We start from the raw sequence: 19,413 nt of genomic DNA, 5'->3' as shown, positions 1-19,413 counted from the left end.
TTTTTATTTGTTCATTCTCCTGGTTTTTTTTAGTTATTTGTCCATTGTTTTCTTTAGCTCTTTAAGCATATCTAAGACATATCTAAGTTGATTTAAAATATTTATCTAGTAAGTCCAGTGTCTGGGCTTCTTTGGTGATGGTTTCTATAAACTTTTTTTTTTCCCTACAAATGAACCATATTTTTTTTCTTCTTTTTCTACCTTGTGATTTTTTGTTTGTTTGAAACTGGACATTTTTAATATTATGTGTCAATCTGGAATCAGATCCCCTTCCCAGGGTTTGCTATTGTTGATTATTGAAGTCTGTAGCCATCATTTGTTTATTGACTTTCCAGACTGTTTTTGCTAAGACTGTATTTCTTGTGTGTGGTCCCTGAATCTTTGTTCCATTATCTCAGCAGTCAGTCAGTGACTTGACAGAGATTCCCTTAAATGCCTGGAGTGAAAAACAAAACAAACAAACAAACAAAAATCCAACAACACCTCTTCTAGTCTTTGCAGACACTGAGCTGGGGCACTACTTCATGCTAAGCCAGTTTTCCTAAAACTCTGTCTTAGCCTTCACTTCCTGGCTGCATGAAACCCAAAGATCAGCCAAAGGTGCAAGCCTAGGGCCCTCCCAGGTCTTTTCTGAACTTGCATCTGTCCCTGGGCATGCACTTTGCATCCTGGATTTCCCCATAGACATGGTAGCCCTTCAAAGTCCTCATTTTCCCATGTATCTTCTTCCTCAGTGTCCCCCTTTCCAGACTTTTAGATCTGTCTGCTGCTTATTCCATTCACTGTTTCTTTCTCTAGGCAGTGATTAATAGTGTATGTCCTTAAGTGCTTTCAGTGGATGCTACTTTCAAAGCTGCTTCAGTTTGAGGAGGGCAAAACAGGCTCAGCCTCAATACAAGTCTCTCAGGGAAACACCAGACAGGGCAGAATTCACAGGCATGATCTTTTGAGAACAGGGTGGATATTGCTCTCCTCTGGCACCAGCAAGCTGCACCAGGAATGTAGGCTTCTGTCCCCACAGCCACCTCCAAGCTGGGGAATGGGTAGATAGGTAAGCAAAAATACTACAATACTTTGTTGCTGAAATTTAGCAGCTGCTTTTTTCATTAAGCACACCACTGGTTGGACTCCATTGTAAGTTTTTTATTAGATTCCAGAGTTCTGAAAAAGTTGATTCTATCAGTTTTGCCAGCTTAGTGATAGCTTCAGTGGAGGAAGTGATTCTTAGAGCTCTCTGCTCTGCCATTTTTGTGACATCACAATGTGTTACTTTTTGAGGAAGTGTCGAACTGTTTTCCACAGCAGCTGTACCACTCTACAGTCCTACCAGAATTGTGTTTCATTTTCTTCACATCCTTTCCAACACTTGTTATTTTCTGTTTTTCTTTTTTTATTATAGCCACCCTAGTGAATATGAAGTGGTATCTCCTTACAGTTTTGATTTGCGTTACTTTAATGACTAAAGATGTTGAGCATCTCTTCATATGCTTATTGGCCATTTTGTATATCTTCTTTGGATAACTGTCCAAATCCTTTGCCATTTTTAATTGGATTACTTGTCTAAGATCCATTTCTTACATATTATTTTCTAGTCTTTTTCTTACAAGGTTATCCTGAAAAATCATGTATTAAGAAAATGTGTGTATAAAGCTATCTGCTTTGTCAGAACTTTATACAACATGATGTAATTCTTAAATATAAGAAGAAGCATTTCTGCCTCTATAAAGGTGCACATTGTATTAATTGGGACTCTCTTGGTTGTAAGAGAAACTAAACTCAAACAAACTTATGGGAAAAAATAGATAGGTAGTAATTTGTGGCTTGGTAACTGGTAGACCAAGTCAGAATTAGATCCAGGAGGTCAGATATGTCATCAGGACTCTCTCATCCCCATTCCCTCAGTTCTGCTTGGCCTCATTTTATTTCCACTCAGGGGCAAATTAGCCCCTGCAGTCTCAAGCTGTCATGGTTCTTAAAGGCTTCTACCTAGAAAATGAAAATATATCTTTCCTTATAGCACCAAAAAAACCTTAGGGAGGATGTTGATTAGTGTGACTTGGGCCACATTTCTATCCCTGAACAATTACTATGACCGGGTGGGTAAAGCACTCAGTTCAGGCCCTGGTGGTAAGCTCACCCTGGGAAGACAGGGTCTATCCTACTGAAGAATCCAGACTAAGTTGAATTAATGTGGAATCAGAGAGATAAAGGTCCTCCAAAAGATACTTCTAAGTAGAAAATAAAATGTCCCCTATAGAGCTGCAAACAGTGCCTTGTTTGTAGCCTTCCTCTTTGTGGCTTTTTATCAGAAGATGGGCGCTCAAGTTAGGCTTATCCCCACTAAGGTACTGGTAATTCCTACCCTTTTTTTGGTAGTGGGGATGTGGGGTAGTAAGAGATTAGAAATAAAGATCTTATAGCTCTGCCTGTTACAAAAGCTCAGGAGAAGAAGAGGAAAAGCCTAATCATTTTGGAGTAGGGAAGAGGCTGGAACTTGACTCCTGATTCTGTTACCTTGAGCTTCATAGAGGGACTGAAAGACTCCTCTGTAAAAAGGTAAGCATTTGCATTTGTCTGAATTCACAAGATTAAGCTGTTTTAGTCATATTAACATACTCTCATGACTTGTAAGGACTATTCCTGTGTACCCCCCAGACCTTAGTAAGAAGATGAGGAAGTTGCTGGTAGCTTACACCAAGGAGAACTGTCATCATCTATCGGATTTATAAGTAAGCGGACCACCAAGTTTCACTCCTCTCTTCTCAGTTTCTGGCATATGGATACATTTCTCATGCTTCAAATTATTTGGTGATCATTATTCTTATATACTTTCAGATGAAATACACATTTCCAAGTGATACTTGAGAAGCCAAATCTATCTTTTCATGGAAAACCATCATTTAGAGCTGTTGTTGACTTCATGAGCATAGGTTGAAGGCAGCCATGGTGAAGGGTCAAAAGGTCCTTTCAGGCAGTCTTGATTCTGAATTAGTCCAGCTGATGCCACTGAATCACAGAATGTAGCCCAGTCAATAGCTCTAAGCAGCCAACCACAAGTCGCTAACACAGAGTGCTCTCAACAGGTTCATGTGTTGGCAAGTTGATGCTGGGAAACAAGGGGAACATCAGACTCTTGCTAGGGACGTAAATAATGTGTTATTATACAGCAGCAGTTCTCTACAGGTGAGAGTATTAATGTGTTTTAAGAAAGCGTTTCATTCTGTTTTTGTTTTCTGTGTATATTTTTATTTTGTTTTTTTAAGTAATATAAACTACAGAAAGTAAAGCTTTCTGGTTAGAATGGACATTCAGAACATGGAGTGAGAAAACACAAGGGTTGTGGGTAATAGATGTTAAGAAACACAACAATAAAGAGCTAAGACTGGTTTTTCATTAACACACCAGAATTGAGTGAAACCTTTTAAAGGAGCTATCTAGGAACAGAGTTTTGATAATGCCTGAAAAGTCACAAATATATGGCCATGTACTTGAACAAGTCTACAAAAAATAAAAAATTTATAGTTGTAATCAAGACTCACTACAGTGCTAACCTGAGACACGACAGCAGCCATGTTTGTAAAGTGCTTTACAGTTTACGTGACACTTCCCCACATTCTCTCTTTTGCCGTATATTTAATGATAGACATAATGGTGCTACATGTTGATTAAGTTTAATTAGTGGCTCTTGTAAATGAGTGTAATTAGTGGGACTGGCTTGCTGCCAAAGCAACTTTTCAGTTCTCTTTTTACTTTATCAGTTACCTAGTATTTATAATTAGGATCAGCTAAAATCATATTCCATTATGCATCATACATGCTGATCCATGTGTGTGTTGAGGAATAAACTCTTGAGTTCTTACGCCTAGACAGCTGAGCTTCTCTTGCTCAACCTCTATAAAAAAATTCTCAACCCCTACCAGTCCATTCCTAATCGCACATCTCTCCCACTGGCCCTCATCTACTCACAGTTGAGAGAAACTTGTGTACAACATTCATTCACCAACAAATACTTATTGAGCAGTATGTGCCAGAGATTGAGCCATGCACTGGAAGCATACACAGTGGTTGGCAAAGCTGTCCTGGTCCCTACCCTCATGGAGGTCACAGACTAATGGGGCAGATAAAGCCTAGATTGTGGTGGGGCTGGTGGGCGGGAAGTTGGCAGACCTGTTTTACTCTCCCACTAAGCTACAAACTTGGACTTATCATGGAGTCTCCATTGCTTTATTTTCCTCATTTGATTCAGTACTCAGGCAGGGAAAACACAGCTGTCATAGATTGTACCCCCTCTACCCTCAAGTCCAGGATGCTATAGGAGGGAGTGCCTGGGCCAGTAGCCTGGTATTGAATAAGTGAAGGGGACCTGAGGTTAGGCAGGAATTCTTGAGGTGAAGATATTGGAGAAGCAAGTTCCCAGAAAAGAGATAACATTTGCAAAGGCCCTGAGGCAGGCAGGTTTAAGAACCTCTTTTAGTGTAATTAGAGGGGTTGATGCAACAGGTGAAATGGCTCAGAGGACTGGAAAGGCGAAGGGTCCTATAGCCAAGTTAAAAACTACCTTGAGAGCACTGAGAAACCATGGAAACTTTTTAATGACATTTCCCTGTATCTTCTTTCTCAATCCATTACTTACCTGGATAGGTCCTCTTATCTATAGGTACAGAGATGCTGTGCAGTTAAGTGTAGTATTCTTTCAGACTGAAATATGTGGGTAGCTTGGAAACCATGCATGGGGGCATCAGGTAGAAAAAGTATGAGCCTGAGAGTCAGATTGCTATCTGTATGATGTCGAACACATTCTTTTTTTTTTTAATTGAAGTACAGTCAATTACAATTTGTCAATATCTGCTGTACAGCACAATGTCCCAGTCATGCATATACATACATAGATTCGTTTTCATATTTTTTCATTAAGGTTATTATAGCATATTGAACATAATTCCCTGTGCTATACAGAAGAAACCTTTTTTAAATCTATTTTTATATATAGTGGCTAGCATTTGTAACTCTCAGATTCCCAAATTTATCCCTTCCCACCCCCTTCCCCTGGTAACCATAAAATTGTTTACTATGTCTGTGAGTCTGTTTCTGTTTTGTAGATGAGTTCATAGTGTCCTTTTTTTAAATTTAGATTCCACATATGAATGATATCATATGATATTTTTCTTTCTCTTTCTGGCTTACTTCACTTATAATGATGATCTCTAGGTCCATCCATGTTGCTGCAAATGGCATTATTTTATCCTTTTATTGCTGAGTAGTATTCCATTGTAGAAATATACCACAACTTCTTTATCCGGTCATCTGTTGATGGACATTTAAGTTGCTTCCATGTCTTGGCTATTGTATACAGTGCTGCTATGAACATTAAGGTGCATGTATTTGAACACATTCTTAACCTCTCCAAGCCACTTTCTTTTTCTGTGTGGTTGGTAATGTAACATTTAAATCCCTCATCAGGTTGTTGTAGAATCAGAAATAATAAGTACAGTGCCTATACCTGGCATTCCATAGATGGTATCTGTCACCATTTTAGCAATGTGCTTTCTTGCTAACACAATTTTCAAATTCTTCTTTGGGAAAGGAATCAGAAAATCATATATTGTCAAATTGTGAAGAAGCCTTAAAGAGCTGTCTGTATATGATGCTTGCATTCCTTCTGCAACACTGATGATCAATGTTAGTTTGTTGTCCAACGTTACTTATAACATCCAGAGACAGAAAGCTCACTACTGTTGAAGCAGCCACTCCATGTTTGGCTCTATTAGAAAGTTCTTTTCCTGGACTGAATTCAAATCTGTTTCCCTATGACCTCTATCCAGGGGTCTCTGCAGTGCCCCTAATGCCTCTTCCATGTGACTGCCCTCCAGGTGTTTGAGGTCATTATCTCTACCACCATTCACTAGAGTTGAAAAACTTGTTTTCTTCAGCCTAACAACAACAATAAAAGGGTCAATGCATCAAGAAAACACAACAATTATAAAAAAAATATATATATATATATATGTATATGTATGTATGTGTATATATATATATACACCTAACAGTAGAGCTTAAAAACACGAAGCAGTTTTCATAATAATAATATTAATAATAATAGTAGCTATCATTTACTGACACCCACACTATACTTGGTGCTATAGATACACAGGTAAGTCTCAGTCAGTTCTGTCAATTGAAGAAAGTTAGAAAAGTAAATAAGTGTAACACAACATTATAGATACCATGACAGAGGTTTGTGCAGGAAAAGTCAGGGGGAAGTAGTAGGGGCACCAAGGGAACTATCATCTTTATGAAAGAGGGGCCTGCCTCTTATAAGAGATGATACAAACTATACCCTCAACTGGACTTACCCATTTGTGGTATTCATTAAAGAATCATTTTAGAGATTTTAGTCACACAATATTCAAAACAGCCACTTTTCAGTAACTGCAAATGCATTTCTGCAAGAAATGTTAATTTCCCCTGTGAACATTCTTTACAAAGATTCTTTTCGAGTCAGAATGATGGAAGCCAGGCAAGAAAGAAGAGTGGAATGCTGTGATTTGCTGTACCTGCAAGTGGATGGCAAATATTTGGAAAGGAGGAGCCTTAACTAGTCTTTCCTAGGCACTGAAATAGAAGAGATGAGGCATACTGTGTTTGCTGTGGCCATATGATATAGGCAGGTTGCAGAAGATGGGGAACAGTAAGGCATTTACCCCACTGACTCACTGCAAGTTGAATGAAAGCAGCATGGTAGTCACACTCCAATGCTTGTTTCTTTGTGTGGGACCCTGTACTGGATGCCAGGGTAAAGATGACCCATCTAAGGAGGCTGAAGCATGGGTACAAGGCGATTCAATGCAGAAATTGCTGGGAGACCTTAGAAAAGGATTATCTTATGTGCCCCTTATAGATCCTTGGATAGATGAAGTTAGCCTTCCTAAAGGAGGCAGCATGTCCAAGAATAAATACAACAGTGAAGACCTCCCAACCTCTAACATGGGAATTTCTTTCAAGAGCCATAGAGAGCAAAAGGCAGTGAACCTTGAGCTGCCTTCTTAGAGAAGAAACACATGAGGAAGGCAGAAATATGAGCATAAAATACCAGTGGAGACTAAAACTGTAACATTTTTCAAGTTAGTTAAAGAAGCATCCCCTCCAAGAAACAGTTATGAAACCACGGATCTTGACACATTCCCCCAAACAAGAAACAAATAATGAGAAAGTGTAGAAAAGTTAGTTTCATGATGTGCAAGCCTTCCACCTTTAAAAGTAATCAAGGAGAATAAACAAGTGTTGTTAGAAGCAAAAAGTACTCACTGAGACAAGTAAGGGAACAGGGGCGTTGAGTAGAAGTTCAGAGACACCAGTCCTATCTTCACTGCCCAGTTAAGGGGACTGGAGTCCAGAGAGGGTCTCTGACTCCTGAGATACGAACAGGACTCCTTTCTTTCAGCAGGGCACAGCACTGCAGCCTACGATGGGTTTAGCACACACCTCCTTCAGCTCTTTCTGAACTGACTTGACTAAACAAAGGAACTTACTCCAGAAAACTCTTCATTTCACTGCGACAGTTCATTGAGGGACTGTCTCTGCTGGGGTACTGGCACAAAGTAATCTGGTCTCTCTCTGCCCCTCATTTGCTGAGCTACCTTTTTTTTGAAAAAGTAGTTCCTTTTACTTCTTCTCCTTCTTCTTCTCCTTCTCCTTCCTCTTCCTCTTCTCCTCCTTCTTCTCCTCCTTATTCTCCTTCCTCTTCCTCCTCCTCTTCCTCTTCCTCTTCCTCCTCCTCTTCCTCTTCCTCCTCTTCCTCTTCCTCCTCCTCACATTATCTACATACCATAAAGTTCATCCTTTTATTTTTTTAAATTGAAGTATAGTTGATTTACAGTGTTGTGTTTCTGGTGTACAGCATAGTGATTCAGTTATATATAAATACAGAATATATATACTCTTTTTCATATTCATTTTGTTATAGGTTATTACAAGCTATTAAGTATAGTTCCCTGTGCTATACAGTAGGACCTTGTTTATCTATTTTGTATATAGTAGTTTGTACCTGCTAATCCCCAAATTCCAGTTTATCCCTCCCCTCTTTCCCACTTTGGTAACCATTATACGTTTGTTTCCTTTTCTAAATTTTTAAAATTTTAAATGTAGTTGATTTACAATGTTAGATTTGGGTGTACAGCAAAGTGATCCAGTTATACAAATACAAATATATATATATTTTCTTTTCAGATTCTTTTCCATTATATGTTATTACAAGAAATTGAATATAGTTCCCTTTGCTTTACAGTAGGTCCTTCTTGTTTTTCTGTTTTGTACATAGTAATGTGTGGCTGTTAATCCCCAACCCCTAATTTACCCTCCCTGCTCATAAGTTTGTTTTCTATGTCTGTGAGTCTCTTTCTGTTTTGTAAATAAGTTCATTTATGTCATTTTTTAGATTCCATATATAAGTGATACCATATTTGTCTTTGTCTAACTTACTTCACTTAGTTTGATAATCTCTAGATCCATTCGTGTTGCTGCAAATGGCATTATTTCATTCTTTTTTATGGCTAAATAATATTCCATCACAGACAGACTATATTTTGTTTATCCATTCATCAGTTGATGGACTTTGGGTTGTTTCTACCTTTTGCCTATTGTGAATACCAGTACTGTGAACATTCATGTACAAGTTTTTATGTGGACCATATGCTTTGTGTGTGTGTGCACCTAGGAGTGCACCTGCTGGGTCATATGGTAACCTTTTGAGGAATTGCCAGACTATTTTTCAAAGGGCTACACTGTTTTACCTTCCTATCAACGTTGTATGAGGGATCCAATTTTGCCATATCTACACTGACGCACATCTTTTTTATTATAGCCATTCTAGTAGGTGTAAAATGATATCTCATTGTGGGACTGACTTTCATTTCCCTAATGACAAATGATGTTGAGTATCTTTTCATGTGTTTGTTGACCTTTGTATATCTTCTTTAGAAAAATGTCTATTCAAATTCTTTTCCCATTTTTTAATTGGGTTGTCTTTTTATTGTTGAGTTATAAAAGTCTTTTATATATTCTGAGTACTAGATGCTTAACAGATATATATTTGCAAATACTTTCTCTCATTCTGTGGGTTTAAATTTTGTGTCATTGAAGCAGTGCTGAGCTACTTTAACAAATATTAAAACATCTTAAACTAAATTAGGAATATGTAACTGATGTCTGAATTATACTTTTACATTTAATAAGCATTATAATTTTGTGGGCAAACAACAGTATGCAGACAATGTTTTGGAGCTTCCAAACCAAGAGTCTCGGGTTCATTATGGGATCCATCATGGCAGTTAACTGCTTTTACAGTGTTTAGGTGCCAGGCGCTGTTTGGACACTTTACACATATTAACTTATCTAATTCTCTCCACAGTCCTATGAGGTAGAGACTTCTTATCATACTCGTTGAACAGATAAGAAAACTGGCAGAAGGAGGTTAAGTAATTTGCCTGAAGCCAAAGAGTGAGTAAGTAACAGAGATGGATTCCAGATTCAGTTGCTCTTAACCACCTGCAACTGCCAAGACGGAATAAAACCATTTCAAAGAATGCGTAACCCCTTGCTTTTGGGAAATAATAGTGTTTTCACAACGTCTAAACTCTGAACAGTTTTCCTCTCTGTACCAATCCAGAAACTAGTGCCACCCTTCCAGGCATCCTCATTACTCCCTCCCCTCCCAGTCTAGCTTCAGAACCCTTTCTCCTCTCCACTGGTCCAAAGCCTCAGTGTTTGGAAATAACAGCAAAGTCACCTGCAACCCTCATGTGGAGTGGTTCTAAATTTCTGGTGGCCAGCGGGCACTTAGGAGCAGGGGATTCAGCCCAATAAGGCTCAAAGCAGAGCTGTGGGTGGGGCCAACGGAGGGGGTGGGAACTGAGCCCAGGCTGACTTGCCTACATTGTGAAGCCGGCTGCTCAGAGCGGAGCCATGAGCTGGACCTGCCCGCGTTGCCAGCAACCTGTTTTCTTCGGTGAGGCCTAGGCTGAGGAAGGGGAGAAGATGGGGCGAGAGAGAGCTGTTGGGTTCCTTGAGAATGCAAGGAGTTGGTGACGGTGTGCTCCCAGACCCCCTTTCTACCTGTGGGGCACAGGGCACTCGGGCAGGGGATGGAGCTGGCCTCCAGGAGACACTCCCCACTGTCTCTAGGAATCAGAGCGGGCAGGACCGAGAGGGGAAAGGAGGGCACCTGTTGGACTGGCCCCCACTACCCAGTTCCACCTTGTCCCCCACAGCGGAGAAGGTGAGCTCCCTGGGCAAGAACTGGCACCGCTTCTGCCTGAAATGTGAGCGCTGCCACAGCGTCCTGTCCCCAGGAGGGCATGCAGAGGTAAGGCCTGGCTAGGGTGCACAGCCCTGTGTCTGTCACTGGCCCCCAGATTCCAGCCCCCCTTTTTGGCCCTGTTGGCCCACTAAAAGGAACCTCAGCAGCCAACTCCCAAGACCGCCTACCTATTGGGAGCCTGAGTTGCGCCAGTGGATCCCATGCCTTTTGGGGGTGGGAGGGAAGCAGCACTGCTTCCTGACCTGCTCTTTCCCTTTCCCCCTGACCACAGTGGCAACTCCAGCATGCCAGCCCACCTATCAGTCCTCTCACCCCCAGGCCAGTAGACAGACACACCTGATAGCCTGTCTTGGGGAAAAGCCTGTGGGGCACAAGTGAGGCCCCCTTGGGCTCTAAGCAATACTCTTCCCTCTGCTTGTGCCTAGCACAACGGGAGACCATATTGCCACAAGCCATGCTATGGGGCTCTCTTTGGACCCAGGGGTAAGTACCAGCCTGGAAGGTGCCGGGGACAGCAGAACCTTCCATGTGGCTGGGAGCTGGAGGTTCAAGCCTAACTTTCCCTATTCTCTCTACAGGGGTGAACATTGGTGGTGTGGGCTCCTACCTCTACAAATCCCCAACTCCCAGCCCTGCCAACAACACTCCCCTCAGCCTCAGCAGCTTCAGCCCCCCCAGACCCAGGACTGGCCTCCCCCAGGGCAAGAAAAGTAAGTGAGATTGGATCCCAGCTACTCCTCCTTCCAGCCCTTCCCCAGGATAGAACAGGGGGTGGGACCAGGTGGCAGTATCCCACCCAGTTCTCTGCTTCACATTCCTACAACTTTGTTCGTAGTAAAGTCTGGTCTTCTCTGTGGCCCCTTTTTTGATATTCCCTTATGTCAGCTGCTGAGTTAAGAGGTAAATTGGGCAAATGATATCGCCCACATTTTCAGGTGAGGAAACTGAGGTCTGGAGAGGGCAAGAGACCTTGTGCAGTCACACAGCTGGTCAGAGGCAAACCTGGCCTGGAACTCAGGCCCTTCCCAGGCTAAGGCCGTGGAAGGAGTGACCTGGAGTGAGGGGTCATTGAGATGGGCCAGCCCCTCACATTCTTCTACTTCTCCCCTCTTCCCATTCCTTCCTCCATCCCCTGGAGTAGGCAGTGACACTGCTCTTCAACACCTGACACCCCTGCCCTGGCCAGCTCCTGTATCAGCTCAGGTTTCCTGAGGATTGAGTTGCTTTCAGGGTTGGGCTGGTGGGCACCTGAGCTCTTGGGAGAATGAGAAGGAAGCAGGTGGTCCCTCCTGCAGATAGGGTGGGGCAGGAGGTGGAATCAGGGGACTCAGCTCTGCCTGAGGAAGGCAGACTCATGTCTATATGGGTGGGAGGCTCAGGGATGAGTATGGCTTTTAAAAGAGGACAGTGTCATATATAGGCTAGTGCTGGTGGCCCCTGTTTAGGCCTGGCCCCCACCTCAGCCCTAGCCAGGGCCTCTTCCCCTTAAAGGCCCTCCCCACATGAAGACATTCACTGGGGAGACGTCACTGTGCCCCAGCTGTGAGGAACCCGTCTATTTTGGTAAGTGACAATGGAAAGCTAGGGGAGGGGGGTGTGCAAGGTGGGTGAGTCTCCCTGCCCTGCCCCTTGAAGTACCACCTCTCCCCTACCAGCTGAGAAGGTGATGTCTTTGGGCAGAAATTGGCACCGACCCTGTCTGAGGTGCCAGAGGTGCCGGAAGACCCTGACTGCTGGGAGTCACGCTGAGGTGAGCAGGGTGGGGGTGAGTGATCATGTTGGGGGAAGGGAAGCTGGAGATGGGAAAAGAGCCAAGCTGAGATATCTCTCTTTCTCTCTGTGTCCCAGCATGACGGCGTCCCCTACTGCCACATCCCCTGCTATGGCTACCTGTTTGGCCCCAAAGGTGGGCAGCCCCACCCCAGACACTGGGCCTAAAGTATGGCATATGGGTCTATGAGGATGTGTGGACAACTTCCCCTGCGGTCAGACACACCCCAGACCCCTCCCAACTCCTTTCAGCCCTCAACCCAGCACCCCCAAGTCCCAAGGCCCTTGGTGATGGGGCTCTCTCCTTCAGGTGTGAACATTGGTGATGTGGGCTGCTACATCTATGACCCCGTGGAGATAAAATCCAAATGAGATGCTCACAGGAGAGGTCACCCTAATTCAGGCCTCCCATCATCCCCTCCATGGTCCAGTGGGAGCTACAGAATTCTCCAGTCCTAGGGGGTGGGGAAAAGTGGGATTCTGGCAGCCTGGGCCTAGGCTCTGTGGTAGACCAGAGTCTAGACTTTCTCTGCCAACTCCTCTCTTTCCCCTTCCTATCTGGTCAGGTCAACCCCATTTGAAGTTTGCCTCTTGGTCTTCCTGATCCTTTGACCCAGCAAATTCTGTAACTGCAAGGTACTCATAAAACTTGTGTTTATTTTGGCTTCTCCAATAAAATGTTGGCTCCCATGCCTTCAACTCTTCTTTGGACATGAGGCCTAGACAGCGGGTTGGAGGGTGGGGAGTGTAGGGGCTGGGGGATGCATTACCCTGCAAAGTGCCTGGGAGGTAGCAGAGGCAGCCATGGGAACAAAGAGCTCTGTTCTCCTGGTCCCCTGGCTCTGGCATTGGGCAGCCCCCAGCACCACCCCGTGGACAGCATGCCCACCAACCCTGTTGGTACCAGAAGTCATCATAGGATAGTCCTTTAGCACCACCTCTAAAAGAAGCACCTTATTCAGCATTCTCATTTGAGCATGACAGCAGATAGATCCTGTGGCGAGGTCTGCTAAGAGGCTTCATTAGCCGTTTGAGAGATGACCAGACAGACCCAGAGAGGGAAAGCCACATGCCCAAGGTCGCCCAAGGTCACCCAGAAATCAGTGGCAAAGCTGGATCAGAACCCAGGGCCAGATTCAGTGGCTTCCCATCCGGGGCTCATCCCACAAGTCCTCACCGTTGCCTCAACCCCTGGGGCACCTTTATGGAATGCCCCCAGCCATGAGAGGGATGCCAGAATTTTCCAGCAGCCCGCTGCATTCTGGGAAGTTGCCTTGTTGCTGGAGGCCAAATAGTTAAGGCTGGAAGAGCACAGAGAGGGGGCAGTTCTAGCCATGGGCAGGGGGCTCGATGCCCCCAACCCTGGCCACAGGGCCTGCCCTTCTCTTCTCCCAGGCCCTGCTGCAGAACTTCTGTGGAGGGCTTGCCCCTGATACCACTCAATCCTGGACCTGCTTCATGGGCATCTCTTCCTCCTGAAGGCTGGACGGGGCACTGGGGAGGAAGGAGTGATGAGCAATGGTGGGGTTTAGCCCCCTAGCCTACCACCCCATCCTGCCCCATTAGTGCTGGCCTAGGGCTCCCCTCAGCTCTTAAGATAGAAACACATGTACTCCCACAAGTTACTTCCACACATGCTTCTATACGTCCCTGAAGCATAGGCATACCTGAGTGTGTGTACACATCATCTTCCTAGACACACACACAGGTATGGACTCAATGTATACTTTTTTTTTTTTTAAATGGAGGTACTGGAGATTGAACCCAGGACCTCATGCATGCTAAGCATGGGCTCTACCCTCCTCAACACATACACTCTTATACATGCAGTTTACATACTTCAGGTACGCACCTGTGCACACCAGCATACATGCACCAGACCCATGTGCCGACATGTCTTCCTCTCTGAATCTTACCTAAGGTGTCAGCACCCAAACCCACATGCATGTGCTCACACTGACAGTCCTACGCACACACCTCTTCCTCTCCACGTCTTGGATGGTCTCTGGCAGCTGTGCGTGCTTGGTCTCTGGCAGCAGGAGGGCAGTGCAGGCAGCTAGCAGGGCGATCCCCCCATAAGTGAGCTTGGGCAGTGACAGCCATACTCCATCCAGCAAGGCTGCCAGTGGGGCCAAAGAGCCCCCCAGACGGCCCACCAGTGCAGTCAGCCCCATTCCTGTCTGTCTGTTCAGAGAAAGAGGATAGAGGAGAGGGTTGGTGCTCATACCTACATGCAGTCATGCTTCACAGGAATTCCCTCTTGTGCTGGCTGGCTCTGGTGCCCCCTTCTCCCCAGATGGCTAAGAAAGCTGGGGCTACTTTCAGGTGGTTTTCCCACCCACCCCCAGGCCAGGGCTCTCCAAGCCAGCACCCACCAGGGGATGGGGCCCTGGTTCTGATAGTACTAATCAGGCACTGCTGAAGGAAAAGAAAAGTCACCAGAAATGGTGATCTGAAAGAGGGTCAGCAGCTCGATCAGACCCTGCCATGTTAGAGGAGACACAAGGCTTTCTAAACATGGCCACCTGCCTACCCATCTCCTCCCCACTTGTCAGTAGCTAGCTGAAAGGGCCCAGGCCTTATGTCCAGAGACAACCCCCAAGGGCAGGCTGTGGTGAGTGGGATGGGATAGAATGGATAGAAGGGGCTTTTTGTGGCTTTTCTTTTAAAGCCGATTTTCTTTTAAAGGAGGCCCAAAGACGTTGACGCCGTTCAGGGTCTTAGTAAAGATGATAAAATGCCCCGCCACCTCCCAGACCTTGGTAAACACAGACAGCTCTGATTATAGCTCTGTAAGCAATGAGTGACAAGGACTGGGATGCAGTGTATATGTGGGGTGTTCGTAAGAGATGTGACTAACAAGCCCTCCCTCCAGGTGGCTTGCCTAGGATCCCTCACCTGAGCACGGTAGGGTACAACTCCGACGTGAACAGGTAGGCAGTGGTGAAGGCAGCTTCAGAAAAACCTTTCCCTATCACTGCCAGGGCGGTGCTCCAGGACTTCATCTCTGGAGGAAAAGGGGTTCAGACATTGAGCAGGCCTTATGGGAGAACCAAGGTTCTCCCAGGATAGGAGGTGGAGCCCCCATAGAGGGTGGGACTTAACTGGCCTTTAGTCGGGGCTTCCTGGAAAGGAGGAGGGAGGGGTACGGAAGAGGGTGGGTGAGAGGGTTGTTTTCTTGACCAGGAGGCGGGGCCTCCAAGAACCAAAGGGGCTTCAGGGTGGGGCTCACCCGAGGACACCAGCAACCTGAAGCCCAAGGAGAGAGCGGCGCCCAGCAACGTTCCGGCCAGTGTGAGGCGACGTCCTGCGTGGCGCACCGACAGGTAGACCAGGAGCTTGGAGGGCAGCTCCACGGCCCCGAATAGCAGCTGCGTCTGGTACACGTTCAGCCCCAGCCCCGACACATCCAGGCTCAGGCCGTAATAGGAGAAGTTCACTCCAAACCTGAGGGGGCGTCGCGATGCCATTCAGCGTAGCCTCCTTCCCACCCTCTTGTCCGCTCTTCTCAGAAACCTTGGCCTTTTAGAGGGACCATCTGCCCCACCTTCAGAACCTGCTGCCCATGACCTTGCCTGTCCCCATAATCCCTTCTGAGTGTGCAGCACATACCAGTGGCTCAGGAGCCTTTACCTAATCTTCACAGCAACCCTGTGAGATGGGAACTAACAGCGACCCATTATACAGAAGGGGCACTGAGGCTCAGAGTGTTAAGTGACCTGTCCAAGGACTAACAGTAAGGAAGTGGTAGAGCCTGAATTTGAACCCACATGTGTCTGATGCCTGCTCCATCTTGGGAGCCCCCCAAAGCCTCATCCCCACTAGAGACTGATCTGCCCGCCATCCACAATAACAGTTCACTTGTCCTTGTCCTCTCCAACTCAGCTCCAGCCTGGAGTCTGCCCCTCCCTCCACCCACCCCCACTCCCCCCCACCCCACCAGGCTCAGTCCAGCCCCTTCCTCACCACACCACCATGCAGCACAGTGAGATGTGTCGCAGCCGGGGTGTCCGGAACAGGTCTAGGTACGAAGGTCTTTGGACCACCCTCTCTGCAGCAGCTACTTTGCTCAGGGCCTGATTGGGGAGAAGGAGAGTTTGTGACATCAGAGTTGGCTTTGTAGCCTGAGCAAGGCACCTTGTTCTCCCTGGGTCTCCATTCCTCCCTTCTGTAGTAATGGGGGTCGGGATGCGTGTGGGACCTGGGTAGGGTGGGCCAGAGTCAAGTGTATAGCCCACAAGAGCCAGTAGGACATCTTGAAGAGTTTGGAACTCTCCACTGGGGGTCAGGAGCTTTTCCTGCACACAGAATGACCCTTGACATAGGCCACACACACACTCACACGTAAATTTACCCTCACCTCCTGGCTCAGGCCATCCTCACCCTCAGGCCGCCCATTGAGCCTGGCACAGCGGAGCAGGTACCTGTGGGCCTCCTCCACACGGCCCTGGGTCAGAAGCCAGCGTGCAGACTCAGGCACCCACCTGGGGGGCAGTAGGAGGCCCTTCAGAGTCAGCCCCCTAAGCCACATTCCTCCCTGGGCACACCACAGGCTGTCAGCTGCCAGGCTCTTGCTCACACAGTCCCCTCAGCCTGGAATGTGTTCTCTTCCCAAGCCCTCCTCACCTGATGAACTATTCACCCTTAAAGGCCCAATTTAGAAGTCACCTTTTCCCACACTTCCTCGCAGGCCTAGTCCTCCACAGCCTAGGAGTCCCCTCTCTACTCAACTAAATTGGTCTCACCTACAAAATCTCAGGCCCCAGCACCAGGCACCCACTTCTCTCACAGGTGACAGGAGGACATAAGATGAAGAACAGACAGACATACAGGCATACCCAGAGGGGTAATTCAAAGCCAGTTCATTTTAGGGAGGCAGTGAAATGCCCATTTTGCCTAGCTTCCCACCCTTCTACTTGGACTCCCTACGGCTGTACTGGCTTTGCCGCCATCCCCTCCCCTCCAGAGCACCATCCTTTTAGTGCCTGGCTCTGTCCACCTCTGTCTCTCAGGTCACTCATGTGTTCGTCTCCATCTGTCCCTCTGAATCTGCCTTTCAGTCCTATTCTCTCACTGTCTCTCACTAGTTTTGTCTCTGTCATTCCACCTCTATCACTATATTTTGTTATCTGTTTCTCTGCTTCTCATGCCCAGTGCCATCCTCTTTGTATTGATCTCTGTCTCTTTCTCTCCTTTGGTCACTGACTGTTTCTCTTCATCTCTCAGTCTCTCTGTCTGCAAATCTCAGCCTCTGATTAATTCTATCTCTGGTTTCCTGTATCTCCCACTCCCTAGCTGCCCACAGGTCTCACCAGAGGCTGAGGATGCCTGGGGCACAAGGCAGGGTGACAGTCAGCAGAAGCCATCGCCAGTCCCGTATCAGGTACCCAACCAGTGCCAGCAGCATCACGCCCCCTGTCCAGAAGGTGCTGCTCAGGACACCTGCCACAGTGCGGTGTCCCACGTCCAGCCACTCCAGCTCTGGACCCAGGGCAGGGGTTGCAGACAGGAAGACAGTTAACAAGGGCCAGATGGGCTCAGTCTCACCCTTGACAGCTGCCTCCCTCCAGTCCTCTAGGCCCTGCCCGTCCTTTGCCTGCCTCACCCAGTGGCATCACGATGATGGTGAAGCCAGCCAGGGCTGTGCCAGTGAGGGTGCGGGTGATGGCAAACATGGTGTAGCTGACGGAGGCTGCAGATGCCAGGCCCAGCACTAGGGCACTCACATAGGCCACCAGCAGCAGGCGGCGCCGCCCAAACCTGCACAGGGGTCATGCAGGGTCAGCTCCCTGTAGAGTGGAGGTCCCAAGATAGAGGTATACTGGGCCCATACCCCAGATAGTGGAAAAGGGTTCCCCACCCCACTCCCTTATTGGCCCCTCATCTCACCCCACCTGTCAGACAGGTATCCGAAGGCCACGGCCCCCACCAGCACACCGGCGAAGAAGAAGGTGGAAGAGGCTCTGTTCAGGCCTTTCTGCTCACACACCAGGTCCCACTGCAGGGACAGGCAGGGAGGGGCCTCCCATGGGCACAGGCCCCTCTTCAGCTGGCACCAACCCCTCTTTTCCAGACCCAGGGCCTTCCTGGTACCTCCGTGTCAGATAAGCCCCAACTATTCACCCCAGCTTGTGGGGTGGGAAACTTTGCCCCTCCCCAATCCTGCAGCCTCAGCTTCTTCCCATGGAGGGCCTTGGCTGTGACAACAGGAGTTCTGCTCCTTCCCAGAGAGACTGCCCCAACCTGCATTCCTCCAGGTGGGTCATGTAAATCCTAGACCTGGGGCCCAGAAAAAAGGAAGGGAGAGAAGGAGGCCTCTATTGTTTCTCCACTTCTTACTGGAGAAAGACCCTCCTCAACTCTGTCCCAACTCCCGGGAGCCTCCTTAGCCCTTCCCCACCCTAATCACCTCCCAATTAATAATAGCAGCTCTCAAGTATGGGCTTTACTACAAGCCAGGAACTAAGCTCAGTGCTTTAAATTTATAGACCCCATCTATAGATGGGTAAACTGAGACTGTAAGAGGTAAAGTAATGTGTCTAATGCCTACATAGTAATCGCCCAAGGCAATGGCAAGCCCATCTATTCACGTGTCCCCCAACCTCCCAGCTCGGGTACCTCGGTTGCAATGGTGGAGGAGAATTCCGAGTGGTCGTACTCCCAGCCCTGAGGGCAAGGCACTGTGGAGGGCTCACCCTCCAGCTGCTCCCCAGTGCTCTGACCCCCTCCCCACAACGTGGTGTTGGGGAGAGCCTGGGGATGGGTGAAGCGGAGGCAGGAGCTGAGCCTGCCATCAGGCTCCCGGGGCAGGTGGGCCTCCAGCCACACGTCCTGGTGACTGAAGTTGGAAGGGAGTCCAGGCAGGGCACAACGGTGGGCCGGCACAGCAGCCAGGAAGATGGGCAGGAGGAAGTGCATGGGCAGCAGCACACGGGGCAAGGCCAGCAGTGCCACATTCCACAGCTGGAAGGGCCCAAAGCCACCCACCTTGTCTAGCAGCTCCTCGAATCCCATGCCACCCACCCACCAACCTTCTCCAGTGCAGGCTCCCTCTGTAGTGCCCAGCTCAGCTCAAACCACCCACCACTTAGACCCTTGGACTCTGGAGGTGGGAGTGGACAGACTGATGAGCAGAGAGCCTGCAGCCAGAATCCAGCCCTCAGGGGCTGGCCCAGGGCTGGGCCCTCCCAGGCCACCCAGGGATTCCTGCCTATCTGGCCTAGTGCCTGGGGGGAGGAGCTGCTATCCATTCAGAGGTCACTGACTCCGTGGCTCTGGGACTTACATATTGGTGCTCAAGGACCAAGTAGTGTAGCCTTGGGCTGCCA

At 47.5% G+C, this 19,413-nt stretch overlaps 2 protein-coding genes across 11 annotated transcripts; one reads left to right on the top strand and one right to left on the bottom strand.

Moving 5' to 3' along the window:
- Positions 1-1,851: 1,851 nt before the first annotated feature.
- CRIP3 (cysteine rich protein 3) lies at positions 1,852-12,775 on the top strand. 8 transcript variants are annotated; one of them, XM_032463122.1, is made up of 9 exons: positions 1,852-2,729; positions 9,407-10,003; positions 10,266-10,360; positions 10,741-10,798; positions 10,894-11,025; positions 11,807-11,878; positions 11,971-12,065; positions 12,164-12,221; positions 12,396-12,775. In XM_032463122.1, the coding sequence occupies exons 2-9, from the start codon at positions 9,961-9,963 to the stop codon at positions 12,455-12,457; spliced, it is 615 nt and encodes a 204-aa protein (XP_032319013.1). In that variant the 5' UTR covers positions 1,852-2,729; positions 9,407-9,960; the 3' UTR covers positions 12,458-12,775. The 8 variants fall into 8 exon arrangements, with proteins under 8 accessions (XP_032319013.1, XP_032319011.1, XP_032319009.1 ...); XM_032463120.1 differs by having other exon boundaries at positions 9,407-10,360; positions 12,652-12,768; XM_032463118.1 differs by having other exon boundaries at positions 9,407-10,360; positions 12,396-12,535.
- On the bottom strand, positions 12,723-19,209 carry SLC22A7 (solute carrier family 22 member 7). 3 transcript variants are annotated; one of them, XM_006190680.2, is made up of 10 exons: positions 18,704-19,209; positions 17,980-18,083; positions 17,691-17,845; positions 17,398-17,566; positions 16,446-16,569; positions 16,052-16,161; positions 15,318-15,532; positions 14,984-15,092; positions 14,063-14,269; positions 12,723-13,579 (listed from the first exon to the last, which is right to left on the bottom strand). In XM_006190680.2, the coding sequence occupies exons 1-10, from the start codon at positions 19,097-19,099 to the stop codon at positions 13,525-13,527; spliced, it is 1,644 nt and encodes a 547-aa protein (XP_006190742.1). In that variant the 5' UTR covers positions 19,100-19,209; the 3' UTR covers positions 12,723-13,524. The 3 variants fall into 3 exon arrangements, with proteins under 3 accessions (XP_006190742.1, XP_014419853.1, XP_032319008.1); XM_014564367.2 differs by having other exon boundaries at positions 16,440-16,569; positions 18,704-19,194; XM_032463117.1 differs by having other exon boundaries at positions 16,440-16,569; positions 17,398-17,500; positions 18,704-19,194.
- Positions 19,210-19,413: the final 204 nt, after the last annotated feature.

The sequence above is a fragment of the Camelus ferus genome, chromosome 20 (genome assembly GCF_009834535.1).
Source record: "Camelus ferus isolate YT-003-E chromosome 20, BCGSAC_Cfer_1.0, whole genome shotgun sequence".
In the NCBI taxonomy this organism is placed as follows: domain Eukaryota; kingdom Metazoa; phylum Chordata; class Mammalia; order Artiodactyla; family Camelidae; genus Camelus; species Camelus ferus.
The sequence above is the reverse complement of the archived record's forward strand: the minus strand, read 5'-3'. Positions and strand labels throughout refer to the sequence as shown.

What these genes read in the sequence shown, in the direction of transcription:
- CRIP3 (XM_032463118.1), top strand. Translation starts at nt 10,067, where the DNA reads ATGCAAGGAGTTGGTGACGGTGTGCTCCCAGACCCCCTTTCTACCTGT. An exon ending in CCCCAGGAGGGCATGCAGAG is followed by an intron (nt 10,361 to 10,740) that starts GTAAGGCCTGGC and finishes GCTTGTGCCTAG; the next exon opens with CACAACGGGAGACCATATTG. An exon ending in TGAGGAACCCGTCTATTTTG is followed by an intron (nt 11,879 to 11,970) that starts GTAAGTGACAAT and finishes CTCCCCTACCAG; the next exon opens with CTGAGAAGGTGATGTCTTTG.
- SLC22A7 (XM_014564367.2), bottom strand. Translation starts at nt 19,099, where the DNA reads ATGGGATTCGAGGAGCTGCTAGACAAGGTGGGTGGCTTTGGGCCCTTC. An exon ending in CATCATCGTGATGCCACTGG is followed by an intron (nt 17,567 to 17,690) that starts GTGAGGCAGGCA and finishes CCCTGGGTCCAG; the next exon opens with AGCTGGAGTGGCTGGACGTG. An exon ending in GCCTGAGCCAGGAGGTGAGG is followed by an intron (nt 16,162 to 16,439) that starts GTAAATTTACGT and finishes CTCCCCAATCAG; the next exon opens with GCCCTGAGCAAAGTAGCTGC.